The 14,427-nt window shown below is 36.7% G+C and overlaps 1 protein-coding gene across 3 annotated transcripts in view; it reads left to right on the forward strand.

Annotated features, from left to right (window-relative positions):
* Positions 1-14,427, forward strand: part of TP53BP1 (tumor protein p53 binding protein 1) — a 69,566-nt gene that overhangs the window by 16,468 nt on the left and 38,671 nt on the right. For all 3 annotated transcript variants that reach the window (XM_069484079.1, XM_069484087.1, XM_069484096.1), the window contains 2 exons: positions 2,530-2,738; positions 12,193-13,519. In XM_069484079.1, the coding sequence (XP_069340180.1) occupies positions 2,530-2,738; positions 12,193-13,519 (1,536 nt within the window). The remainder of the gene's footprint in view (positions 1-2,529; positions 2,739-12,192; positions 13,520-14,427) is intronic.

Raw genomic sequence — 14,427 nt, forward strand, 5'->3', positions numbered from 1 at the left:
TTACAGCCTTTGTAGGTTATTTTTGCTATGATTGTTATTATCTTAAGAGAGAGTCTCTCTTTGTCACCTGGGTTAGAGTCCAGTGACGTCATCATAGCTCACTGCAGACTCCAACTCCTGGGCTGAGGTGATCCTCTTGCCTCAGCCTCGCAACTAGCTGGGACTATAGGTGTGTGCCACTCCACCCAGCTACTTTCCTCTATTTTTTAGAGAGATGGAGTCTTGCTCTTGCTCAGGCTGGCCTTGAACTCCTGGCCTCAAGCAGTTCTCCTGCCTTGGCCTCCCAAAGTACTAGGATTATAGGTGTGAGCCACCATGCTAGGCCTAGTTTTGCTATTATTAAATAGATTTAACCAAAGAATGGCTAGGAGCAGGTAGTAAAAATTTTGTCAGCTTGAACTCCTGGGCTCAATGTTCCTTTTACCTCTGCCTCCTGAGTAGCTAGGACTACAGTTCCTTACCACCAGGCCTAACTAATTTTTTAAAAACTTTTTTTGTAGAGCAGTGGTTTCACTATATTGTCCGTGCTGGTCTTGAACTCCTGGCCTCAAGTGGTCCTCTCGCCTTGGCTTCCCAAAGTGCTGGGATTATAGGCATGAGCCGCCATACCTGGCCAAAAATTTTTAGCTTCATTCACTTCCTCCTTTGAGAAGTGAATGATTTTATGTTAACTTTATTCACAAGAAAGCTTTCCTTTTCACTCACCTAATTTATCTCACTGTTTAAACCTCTTTTGCTTTGCCCTGGTCTCCTAGCCAATCATTCAAGTTAATTTTAAATTGCTATTATTTCTAAAAATCCTTTTCCAATAAATTTCATGATTTTCTCCTTTTCCTTCTTTCACATACAAATAATGCTATAAGAGCTTTTATTTATTGAGCACTTACCAGACAGTTCTAGGTGTTTCTCTGTGGTTTTTCCTCTTGAATTCTCACAGCAATGCTAAGAAGTAAGTGTTACTTTTATCCTCATCTTACAGATAAGGAAATGGAGGCACAGAGAGATTTTACAACTAATAAGGTTGTAGGGGCAGTATTTGAACTCAGACATCTGCCTCCAGAGCCTGTGCTTTTGTCTGTCATGTATATGCCACCTGTGATACCCTGCTCTTTGCCCTTGAGTAATGTAATTATAGACATATATTTAACAGTTCTTGGAAGCTTCTTCCATCTGTAGTGTGAACACTGAAAAAATATAAAGTAATTGTATTAAAAATGCATTCTCCCCGATTATAAACATAATCAATACTCACTGTAGAAAGTCTGGAAAGCATATAGGAAATTAATGAAAACAAAAATCTCTTGTGATACCACAATCCAGATATAGTTATAATTAGTATATTTGGATATATTTCACAGTGTTTTCAATGTTTTCAATGCATAAATATAAAAAGTTTTTTTACACAATTGGCATCATTATGTATATGATTTAGTTTCCTTTTTTCCATGTAACACATTGTATTTACCCTTGTCAGTTGTATTTTAGATTTAATACATTTGCTTAATATGTGCATCAGTGTTTGTGAGACTATATATGCTTTTGTATTTATTTGTTCAGCAGGTCCTTAATGTGCTTTGTCATGGCAAGAAAGTTCAAAAGATGCAGTGAAAATACTTAGCACAGCTGTGGTGTAGTGTATTAAAGGCCTGTAGCACCAGATCCCAAATTAGCATTAGACTGGTAGAGACCAAGCTAGGCAGCAAGGGTAGGTATTGAGGATGGGGTATGAGTAGCTGGTAGCATGAATGTGGATTATGGGGAAAAACTATATGTCATACATAGTCTGCGAGTGGTCTAGAGGAAGCCTCGTTGTGGTCAAGTTGTAAGATATATACGGTGAAAAAGGATAATAAATCAAATACCTGGCTAGCTAGACTTGCTCCAAGGAAGGTCCTGTTAGCCTATAGGTGGGTAGTATCCTGTGATAAAATAGTGTTTTGTGTATATGTTTCCTCCTGAGCAATTTGTGTCAGGATTAGTGTCTTCTTAGTTCTTTGATAAATCAGTGCTGTTTGGCATTGATAGATTTTTCTTTCTTCCTCTATATTTGTACTGGCATTCATCTCTCTGCAGTTAGCAGTTAGTGCAAATGTAATGAGTTTATAAATATGTACATACTGTATTTACTTAGAGTGGTGACAAGTACACTGTCTTTCAAGGCCTGTGGCAGAATATATGATGGTTAAATTAGGTGCCATTAATCTGGGCATTCCTACACAAAATGTGAAAAACTGAGCTGTGATCAGGAAAGGAGCTTAGAAGAGCCAAGTTAATTTAACATTTCTTATGAATGGGTGGGTATCCCCAGATGAACCCAGTTTTCATCTATACCTAAAAAAGCAGCATGGACCTCTCCCTACCCCCGTATTGCTAGGACCCAGTCTATTATTCTTTCAGCTTTTCTAAAAGTTATATCACTATTTTTTTAGAGCAGAAATTTCTGTAATGTAATTGTTGTTAGTAGTGTTGGAACATGAGTAATATTGATGAGTGATTATTGCTCAATTTGTTTTTCCTATTTTAAACCAGATGAGCCAATGGACATGTCAGTGTTATCTGCAGAAGGAGGAGAGCCTTTTCAGAAGAAACTGCAAGATGATGAACCAGTGGAGATAGAGAAGCCCCCTCTCCCATCTGAGCCCACTATATCACCACAAGCCTCAACACCAGTATCTCAGAGCACACCAGTCTTCACTCCTGGTTCACTTCCTATCCCATCCCAGCCTGAGTTTTCTCATGTAAGTATTGTAGAAAGAGTTTTTTTTTTTTCTCTTAACATTTTTTTAAAAACAGATTTACTAGGGTATAATTTATTTATTTATTTATTTTTCTTATTCTTTTTTTTTTTATTTTCCCGCCCCCAAGGTATAATTTATGAACCATAAAATTCACCCATTGTAAGTTTATAATTTAGTGATATTTTAGTGAATTGACAGAGTTGTGCAATTGTCATCACAATCCAGTTTTAGAACATTTATAAAGTTTCCTAACATCTTGTTATATTTTTTATGTTTAAATTTCCTATGTCTTTAAACTTTTTGAAAATTGAAAGGGGACATAAATCATTATTTTACCTTAACACAACTAGTGCTGTCATTTTGTCTTTCCACTTGCCTCTGTTTTTAAAAAATGAAGTTTTTTATAGCAGAGATACAACTTTAATCTTCTTTTTCCAGTTAACATTGTGTCATAATAATTTTCAGTGTTATATTGTGTTCGTATTACCATTTTATTTTATTTATTTATTTATTTTTTGAGACAAGATTCTTACTCTGTTGCCTGGGCTAGAGTGCCGTGGCGTCAGCCTAGCTCACAGCAACCTCAAACTCCTGGGCTCAAGCAATCCTTCTGCCTCAGCCTCCCGAGTAGCTGGGATTACAGGCATGCGCCACCATGCCCGGCTAATTTTTCCTATATATTTTTAGTTGTTCAGCTCATTTCTTTCTATTTTTTTAGTAGAGACGAGGTCTTGCTCTTGCTCAGGCTGGTTTTGAACTCCTGAGCTCAAATGATCCACCTGCCTCGGCCTTCCAGAGTGCTAGGATTACAGCACGGTGAGCCACCGTGCTCGGCCTTATCCTTTTAAAAGTTGTGTGTTATTTCTCTAAGTGGGTTTTATCTGTTGTCAGTGTAATTCCTGTAGTGAGCGTATCAAGATGGGTTTTAGTTTTCTGCTGTGTATTTCCTTCTAAAAGGAAGAGAAAACTAATCTAATTTGTGTAATTTTAAATTTAAATATTTAAACAAATGAAATTCAGGTGTCATAGTGAATTGAAGGTCCTTAATTAAATCCAAATGACTGTATCGAATGTTCAGTCTAGATGCCTGTTCGTCTAAGACCTTAAATGGGGCAATTGTTGTAGTGTTATTGGGAGAACAACTTTCACATCTTTCAGTTTGCAGTGTTGTAACAAGGGTTTATATTTAAAAGTAAAATTTGAAAATGAATAGTAATGAAATAGGTCATAAATTTAATGAAGAGGGGACAGTAGGAGTAAAGAAATTTAATTGCTTTTTGGAGTTTTAGAATTTGTTTTGTTGAAGAATTCCTTTTTATGCAAATCATTAGAGACAATTTGTTGGAGTGGTTAAGAACAAGGACTCTAGAGTCAGAACTTCCTGGACTCACTTCTGGCTCTGTCATTACAGTCTTTGTGACCAATTGAAACTGAGCTTCAGTTTGCTTATTAATCAAATGGGGATATTGACACTACCTACCTCATCGAGTAGTTGTGAAGGTCAAATGAGTTAATATATATAAAATGCCTAGAATGGTGCTTTGCACTTGGCAACTGCTGCATAAGGGTAGCTATTGCTGGCAGTGAAAGGCTTGAAGACAAGGTTGCCTATAGGTGAAGTGGATGTTCAACCATCGTACAACTTTTTCTTCAGCTTTTATCTGTCTATCAAATGTATATGTGAAAATAGCTGGGTGTGATGGCATGTGCCTTGTAATCCCAGCTACTTGGGAGACTTGGCTGGGAGGCTTTAGGCCTGGAGTTTGAGACCAGTCTGGATGATATAGCAAGACCTTGTTTTAAAAAAAAATGTGAATGTTAATAGTTTACAAGAGTCATCAAGATTTAAGTATGAGCTATAATATAAGCACACAGAGCACTGAGAATTTTCTTGCGCTGGTACAAAAGGGAATGGTTACAGGTGACCGAACAGAACTTCTATGGGAATGAATGTCTTTGCAAAGGTATCCCTACCAGTGGAGGGAAATGATGCCTAGCCCACAGAGGGAGAACTGACTTTTTGAAGAAGAAAGCACTGTTGAAGAAGCTTTTCTACCTTTAGCATTTACCAAAGACGTTTAGAGGCAGCTGTAAAACCAGCAATGAAAACTTGAGAGGAATGATTCGGAACATAGTTCAAAGATTCTTGGAATCTAAGAAACTCAAGTCAGATTTCTTTGATCTCATATTTTAAGATGCCTCAGCCCTGTGGCATTATACTGGTACGGTTGTGGCCTGTTAGGAAAATAGGGCCTCACATCACCGCCTAAGCTCTACCTCCCTCCCCAGTCCGTGAAAAAATTGTCTTCCATGAAACTGGTCCCTGGTACCAAAAAGGTTGGAGACCATGGCCTCAGCCAGTGCAGTGCATGCCTCCTAAAAATCTCTCAAGAGTACCTTTACAACATAGCTTTTAAGCTAAAGATTTGACTTAATTAGTATTTGTAAAAGCCAAAAAAAAAAAAGTCACACAGTTAAAAAAGGCCTCTCCCTTCCCCTACCCAAAGATAGCCACTTTGAGTTCTTTGAAGTTTTTTCTTTTGGTACTTATCTCCATAATTCTACATAGGACGATTAAATTTCATAAATTCTACTTAAAAATTTTTTTTAGCCATTTCTCTGTCTTCCAAGTATAATTACATCATAATTTTGGTTAGATCATTATTTTGTTTACATTATTATGACTATGTAAGCACTGTTCACAACAAAGCCTATGAAATGTTATGACTATTTTTCCATGTTTGCATAATTTCTTGCTGAAATTGCTAATTGTCTTTGTTATTTGTTTAGTTTTCTTTGTATCTCACTAAATCAACCCTAGACTCCCCATCAGTTGTCAAAATTTCCTTTAAGGATGTCCAAGGGCCTCAAATTTTCTGTTTTAACTTTTTGGAGAAACCTCTTTTTGGAGCCTCCTGATTTCTAATCTGTACCGTTGCCCTTTATGTCTGGTGTGTAATTGTTGCCTCCCTTCACTGTTGTCCTTGGAGATTCTCCTTACCTGTCCATGTTGGATACCTCTTGGGCTCCGTGTCTTCTTAGTTGCTTTACTCCCTCATTTTGGTGGGGGACATTGGCTAGTAGCCTTTATTTTACTGTCATAATTGATTTGTAGTTTGCAGGAATAGAGCATTCTAGATTGGAAATAAGTTTCCTTTAAAGTTTTTGAAGGCATTGCTCTTTTTCTTCCAACTTCCAATGCTGCTGTTGAGAAGTGTGAAGCAAGTCTGATCCTGATATTTAATAGGTGACCTGTTTTTTTCTTACTGGAATCCTGTAGGATCTTCTCTTTGTCCCTAGTGTTCTGAAATTTCCAGACCTTTGGCATGAGTCTATTTTCATTCCTTGTATTGGGCACTTGGTAGGCCCTCTCAGTTCAGTAACTCGGGCGCTTCAGTTCAGAGAAATTTAATTACCTCTCTAATTTCTTCCCCTTTGTTTTCTCTGTTCCTTTTTTTTTTTTGAGGCAGTCTTGCTCTGTTTCCCTGGGTAGAGTGCAATGGTGTCATCATAGCTCACTGCAACCTCAAACTCCTTGGCTCAAGTGATCCTCTTGCTTCAGCCTCCCAAGTAGCTGGGACTACAGGCGCATGCCATGACGCCCAGCTAATTTTTCTATTTTTAGTAGAGGTGGGGTCTCACTCTTGCTTAGGCTGGTCTTGAACTCCTGAGCTCAAGCAGTCCTCCCACCTCACCCTCCCAGAGTGCTAGGATTACAGATGTGAGCCACCACACCTGGCCTCTCTGTTCTTTTCTTAATGGAATACCTATTGTTTGGATGTTGAAACTCCTAGAATAGTCTTCTCATTTTCTTATTTTATCTTGTACTTTCCATCATCTCTCTCTCTGTCTCTTTCTCTTTTTGTTCAAATTTCTGAGTGATTTCCTTAGCCATCTGTTAAAAAATAGCTTTACTGAGATTAACTCACATACCATATAGTTCACCCATTTAAAGTGTATAGTCTAGGCCGGGCGTGGTGGCTCATGCCTGTAATCCTAACACTCTGGGAGGCCGAGGCGGGAGGATCGCTTGAGGTCAGGAGTTCGAGACCAGCCTGAGCAAGAGCGAGACCCCATCTCTACTAAAAATAGAAAGAAATTATCTGGACAACTAAAAATATATATAGAAATAATTAGCTGGGCATAGTGGCGTATGCCGATAGTCCCAGCTACTTGGGAGACTGAGGCAGGAGGATTGCTTGAGCCCAGGAGTTTGAGGTTGCTGTGAGCTAGGCTGACGCCACAGCACTCTAGCTCAGGCAACAGAGCGAGACTCTGTCTCAAAAAAAAAAAATAAATAAATAAATAAATAAAGTGTACAGTCTAAACAAAGTGTACAATCTAATGCTTTTTAGTATATTCAGAATTGTGCAACCATCACATCTAATTTTAGAATGTTTTCATTATTCCCCCCCTAAAAAACCCATGCCCATTAGCAGTCATTTCCATTTCCTCCACCCTTAGCCCGGTGAGACCACTAATCTACTTTCTGTCTCTATAGGTTTGCCTATTCTGGACATTTCATATAAATAGAATTATATATTAATAATATGTTTTTTTTGGACTGGCTTCTTTCATTTAGCATAAGGTTTTTCAAGGTTAGTTTATGTTGTAGCATGTATCAGAATTTCATTCTTTTCTGTTGCTTGAATAATACTATTGTATGTATATGCTGTGTTTGTTCATTTATCAGTTGATGGACATTTGGCTTGTTTTCCCCTTTTTGGCTATTGTGGATAATGCTGCTATGTACATTTATGCACAAGTTTGTATGTGGACATGGTTTTATTTGTCTTATATATGCCTACGGGTACAATTGTTGTGTTCAACCATCTTTTAATTCTTCTCTGAGTTACTAATTTCTACTTTTGGGTTTTTAATTTCGAAACTCCTTTTTTTCTCTGAATATTCTTTTTTTAAAAAATAGCATTTATGTTGTTTTATGGGCATACTATCTTATCTCTGTAATGATAGTAATAATAATAGTTGTTTTTTGTTTGTTTTGTTTTTGAAGTTTTCTCTCTGGAATAGTCACTGTTTTTTCCAGATAGGTTTTAGTTAGTTTTGTTTGCTTTGATCTCTCAAATTAGAGGCTTTTCTCAGATGTCTTGGTTATTTGCTGATATTTAAGAGTGAAATACCAGAAAGTTGATTAGTAGTTCTGAGCTCTAGTGGTTAGAGTTTGTTGTTTCTGAGATTCATTATAGTGTTATCTGCTGGGACATTTTGTTGGGAGTCCCCCGATGTCAGTATCTGGACTTATCTTGGCCTGGTCAGATGCCCCAGGAAAATGTCTAGTCGTCCTCACTGCTGAGTACAGGTGTGGCTGCCATTGTACTAGAGGTCTCTTAATGGAAGAGGGCTGGGTGGGGGACAGCATTGGGAGGCAGATGCAGGTTTTATTCAATATGTAGATTTTCATTTAATCTCCTTATTTTCAGTGTTGTACTTCCTAATTACTGTGCTTCTTGTCCTCCTATCCTGGGGCACTCTGTTTTATTCTCTTCAGGGCAGAGGAGGGGCAAGTGGGAGAGGATATGGAAGTTGAACTGTGATGTAACTCTGGTTCCTTCTTGGCTTTTTCCACTGCTGGCTTAGGAAATCAGCTTTCATTAGTCTGCTAAATAGATTGCCATTCCTCCAGAATTTTTTTGCAGTTATATTTTCTTTTCTCCTTTGCTTGAAAATTTGTGCTTATAAAAGTCCCTTTACCATCACTTAACGGTTTAGAAGACCTCATTTTCTGAGTATGTGTATATTCAATCCACCATTTTTATTTGAAAGTTCCCTACTTTTTTATCTATCAAATTTCTACATGTTATTCTTAATGGTTAACCCTTGTACATCTGTTATTTCTTCTGTACTTGATTACTGGAGTCCAAATGAGCCCAATTTTGATGTTGTAAGTTTTAAATATTTGTAAAGAGATCATTACTAATCAAGAGAAAATTGTACAAAGGGAGTTTATGAATTTTTTTCTTTCTTTTCTAATAAACTTGTTAATTGCATAGCCTTTTTGGCCCTCAACCAGGATGTGAGGGATAAGAAGAGGATTAGTAGGAAATAATTAACACTTTTCTCATTTTTTTTTTTTTTTTTTTTTTTTGAGATATAGTCTTACTCTGTGGCCCCGGGTGGAGTGCAGTGGCATCATCATAGTTCACTGCAACCTCAAACTCCTACGTTTAAGCGATCCTCCTACCTGCCTCCCAAATAGCTGGAACTGCAAGTGCACACCAAGATGCCTGGCTGATTTTTCTATTTTTAGTAGAGATGGGATCTTGCTCTTGCTTAGACTGGTCTTAAACTCCTGAGCTCAAGCAATTCTCCCGCCTTGGCCTCCTAGAGTACTAGGATTACAGGTGTGAGCCACTGCTCCCGGGGCCTTTTCTCATCTTGGTGTACATGTTAATTTTGGGGATGACAAATTAGGTTATAGATGATTAAATGAATGGCTCTTAAACTCTTATGTATGAGGTCAGTTTTTAACTGGTTGGATACTATGGATTTAGGTCGTCTGTACTCTATCTAGTCTTGGAAGCTGATTCATATTGAACATAGTCCTGACAGTTCTTTGTTGGTCTTCATCCAGAGCCTTGGAAAGTTTTATTCACTTAGTTCAGTTATTCTGACTAGGCCTCCAGGGGGTCTCAGTACTGTGGATTATTAGAAGCCAGACACTCAGTATGGCTAGATCCAGGCAGTCTTTAGAAATGTAGCTTGTTGATAGGCTGGTTAACTCCTTAAATTCTATTCTGACTAGATTGAAATTCTACTTATACATTGTAAAAATTCTGTTAAGAAAATCATATTAGTATTTACTTTGATAATGCTTAAAAAGTATTTATAATGGAAAGCAACTACCTAATGGGTATGAGGCTTCCTTTTTGGGGTGATACAAATGTTTTTGAACTGGTGGTTGCACGACATTGTGAATGCACTAAATGCCACTGAATTGTTCATTTTAAAATGGATTAATTTTATGTTATGTGAATTTCATTCTTAAAAAAAGGTATTTATAATTTTATTAGTGATGTCTTATCTATGAATCTTTGTAAAATGACTTACTGTTTGCAGCAAGAGAAAAAATACATATTTTTTTCAGAAGATGAATAATATACAGGTAAAAGAAAATGTGATCATCAGTGATTATCCCATCAGAAATAACAACTCTCAACTTTTTTTATATATGTTTATTAACTTTAAAAATATATGAAACTTATATAAAATATATAAAAAGACTATAATGAAGTACATATTCACATTTTTTTAGTAAAATAGAAACTTTTCCTATTTAATGCATAGCCTGAATGTTTTCTATGTCTTTTAATATTCTTCTACAATATAACTTTATGTAGATATAAAGTATTCTATAGGCCGGGCGCAGTGGCTCACGCCTGTAATCCTAGCACTCTGGGAGGCCGAGGTGGGCGGATCGTTTGAGCTCAGGAGTTCGAGACCAGCCTGAGCAAGAGCGAGACCCCATCTCTACTAAAAAATAGAAAGAAATTATATGGACAGCTAAAAATATATATAGAAAAAATTAGCCGGGCATGGTGGCACATGCCTGTAGTCCCAGCTACTCGGGAGGCTGAGACAGGAGGATCGCTTGAGCTCAGGAGTTTGAGGTTGCTGTGAGCTAGGCTGACGCCACGGCACTCACTCTAGCCTGGGCAACAGAGTGAGACTCTGTCTCAAAAAAAAAAAGTATTCTATAATATAGATGTATCATAATTTTTAAATGGTTCTCCTGTCAGTAGACATTTAAGATATTTCATATTGTTTCCTATTCTAAATAATGTAGCAGTGAATAGTTTTGTAGCTAAATCTCTGTGTGCTTCCTTTATTTCCCAGAAATGGAATTACTGGGTTAAGGAGTATATAGAATTTCAAGGCTATTTTGCTTTGCCAAACTGCCATTTAGAAATGTTGATCCATTATTGATCTCCTGTCTGAGAGTATATGAATAGGCTCAAATTTATGACCATTGTTATAATCTGATAAGATAAACAATAATACCAGACATTGAAATACCAGCATTTATGGAATATACAGAATGTTTGCCTACTCATTTTGATTCTTCATTCTCTTAAAAAATCAAATTAAATGAATGTCTTTACCAGCTATATCTGGAGTTTTACAGCATTTATATTAGGCAAAGTAACACACTAAATGTGAATTTTTACATAAAAATATATCTAAGTTTTGTATTCTTTTTTCTTTTTTTTTAAATTAAGGCATTACATAAAATAAAATTGCCATTTTAAGTGTATAGTTTCATGAATTTTGGTAATCATATACAAACCATCACCACTATCAAAGTATAGAACAGTTCCCTCACCCTAAAAAGTTCCCTCATAACCCTTTGTGGTTTGATCTCCCTCCCCTCAAAATGCTCCCCTCACCCACCCTCAACCACACATCTGTTTTCTGTCACTATAGTTTTGGTTTTTCAAGAATTTAACATAATTGGAATCATAAAGTATGTATTGTCTTTTGTGTTTGTGCTCTTTGACCTATCATATTTTGAGATTTGTTTGTATTGTTGCATGTATTAATATTTTATTCCATTTATATTATTGAGTAGCATTCCATAATATGTATGTCTGCAATTTGCTTGTCCATTCACCAGTTGACAGACATTTGGGTTTTTGGTTTTTGTGAATATTACTGCTGTAATCATTTGTATACATACCTTTCTGTGAACATATGTTTTCATTTCTCTTGGGTAAATGCCTACAAGTAAAATTTCTAGGTCATATGGTAATGTATATTTAGCTTTACAAGATACTGCCATACTATTTTCCAGAGTGGTTGTACATTTGCATTCCTACCAGCAATGTATGAGAGTTGTGGTTGTTCCACCTCCTCACCAATAATTGGTTTGGGGAGCCATTTTAAGTTTGTTTTTGTTGTATGTAATGGTATTTAATTGTGGTTTTAATTTTCATTTCTCTGTTGACTAATATTATTGTAAGCTTTAAATTTTAATATATGCTTTATGAATGCTAGCATATTTTGAAATAGTAGAAGTAAAATGAGTACGTATGCCCACTTTGTGAGAACTGAATTGTCTATGTAGGCATATGTTCAAAAGATTCCTGTGTAATTCAGGGTCCATCATATATATATGACATGATTTTAGTAGCTTGATGATGTACAGTTAAATTTAAGTTTCTTCCTACTCTTAAAAGGGTAAGTTAGTACTTTTAAATTTTTGTTTAGATTATGCTTATTCTAGATCAGTAATTTCATGAGAAAAGCACTAAACACAGTGACTTGTGTTGATGAAAAAACTGGTGAGTATAAGTTTTGTGTTTCTGAGATTATGGTCCTAGAGTTCTTTGATTCTTGAATAGCTGATTTAGAAATTTTAGATGAATCCAAAGATTAGATGTAAAAGAAATACGATTATGGACAAATGATAATTTTTCCTCTTTTTATTCTTCCTTAGGATATTTTCATTCCATCGCCGAGTTTGGAAGAACAATCAAATGATGGGAAGAAAGGTGGAGATTTGCATAGTTCATCTTTGACTGTTGAGTGTTCTAAGACTTCAGAGATTGAACCAAAGAATTCCACTGAGGATCTTGGGTTATCTTTGACAGGGGAGTCTTGCAAATTGATGCTTTCTACAAGTGAGTATAGTCAGTCCCCAAAGGTGGAGAGCCTGAGTTCTCATAGGATTGATGAAGACGGAGAAAACGCACAGATTGAGGATACTGAACCCATGTCTCCAGTTCCCAATTCTAAGCTGGTTCCTGCTGAAAATGATGGTATCCTGATGAATCCAGCACAGGATGGCCAAGTAGAACTGAGTCAGAATGATGATAAAACAAAGGGAGATGACACAGAGACCAGAGATGACATTAGTATTTTAGCTTCTGGTTGCAAAGAAAGAGAAGAAACTGTAGCAGAAGACGTTTGTATTGATCTCACTTGTGATTCAGGGAGTCAGGCAGTTCCTTCTCCAGCTACTCAGTCAGAGGCACTCTCTAGTGTATTAGATCAGGAGGAAGCTATGGAAATTAAAGAACACCATCCAGAGGAGGGGTCTTCAGGATCTGAGGTGGAAGAAATCCCTGAGACTCCTTGTGATTTTCAAGGAGAGGAGCCCAAAGAAGAAAATATGGAGAGTGTCCCATTACACCTCTCTCTGACTGAAACTCAGTCCCAAGGGTTGTGTCTTCAAAAGGAAATCCCAAAACAAGAATGCCCAGAAGCTATGGAAGTTGAAACCAGTGTGATTAGTATTGATTCCCCCCAAAAGCTAACAGTACTTGACCAAGAATTGGAACATAAAGATCAGGAAGCTTGGGAAGAAGCTACTTCAGAGGACTCGAGTGTTGTCATTGTAGATGTGAAAGAGCCATCTCCCAGAGTTGATATTTCTTGTGAACCTTTGGAGGGAGTGGAAAAAGGCTCAGATTCCCAGTCGTGGGAGGATATTGCTCCAGAAATAGATCCATGTGCTGAGAATAGATTAGATACCCAGGAAGAAAAGAGAATAGAATATGAAGGAGATCTGAAATCAGTGATTACAGAAACGGAACCTATAGGGGAAGATTCTCCACAGTGTCCCTTGCCTTTAGTGAGAGCAGATAATCCTCTGAGACCTGACCAGGAGATGCAGCAGCCCCAGCCTCAAGAGAAAACAGATAACTCATTAGCAGAAGACTCAAAAATGGCTAATGCAAAGCAGCTAGGCCCAGATGTAGAGGCTCAGCAGCTGGAGAAGGCCTCTACCCATGCCTCACAAAGCTTCTGTGAAAGTTCTAGTGGTGAGTGGAATTGTACATTATTTTGTGTCTCCAGACAAATTATGATTTGGAATGGAAGGGAGGAGAGAATGGCATATTTATGTCAGGGCTTAACATTAACTTTGCTTTATGTTTATGAACAGCCAATGATAATTGAAAAATTTAAGATTTTGGATTGTATTTTTTATATCTATAATTATTTGTGGGATTATAGATCATTTGAGGTTTATCAGCTTTATAGCATAGACAATATAAACATTTAGAAATTGTGCCAGTCTGGTTTTTTCTATTTAGGTCTCAACCTTCCTCTATGTTTTTTGACAGTTGCCTTGAAATACAAGGATCTTCTTTGATTACCCTAAGCAGTAAAATCACACTCAGAACTCTCTTAATAAGTATGCTATTATTGGTTGTTTGCTCTTGATGGGCATTAAGTAAAGTTTTAAAATTTGGTTCAACCTATATACATCTTAAACCTTAAACTGGAAAATATATTAGTTCTTGTTCTTTATCTTATTTTATGAAATTCAACATAAGAACATAGATTACTTTCTAAAATATTTTTAGAGCATTATGTATGACATTAGTTGAAAAGAATTCAACCTTTCCAAATGCCTAGAGTTAATATAAAAACAAAACAAACTCCAAAACCAAAAAAATTAAAATAAAAATTTAAGAAAACAAGCTTCTAGGGATATGGAAATGAGAAAACAGTATTTGGGCAACATTGTATCTATTAGTATGAGTGACCGTACCTTTTGGTTTGCCTGGAAAAGTCCCAATTTATACCAACTGTCTAGTGTGAATATTACCAGTACTTTCTTTTTACTCTCAAAATTTCCCCTATTCATTAGGTTTTATAGTAAGGATTTGTTTTTTCCTCCTCAGAACAAGAAATGATAGAGCTAAAAAGGAAGTTAGGGGTTATT

Source organism: Eulemur rufifrons, chromosome 2, assembly GCF_041146395.1.
Source record: "Eulemur rufifrons isolate Redbay chromosome 2, OSU_ERuf_1, whole genome shotgun sequence".
Lineage (NCBI taxonomy): Eukaryota > Metazoa > Chordata > Mammalia > Primates > Lemuridae > Eulemur > Eulemur rufifrons.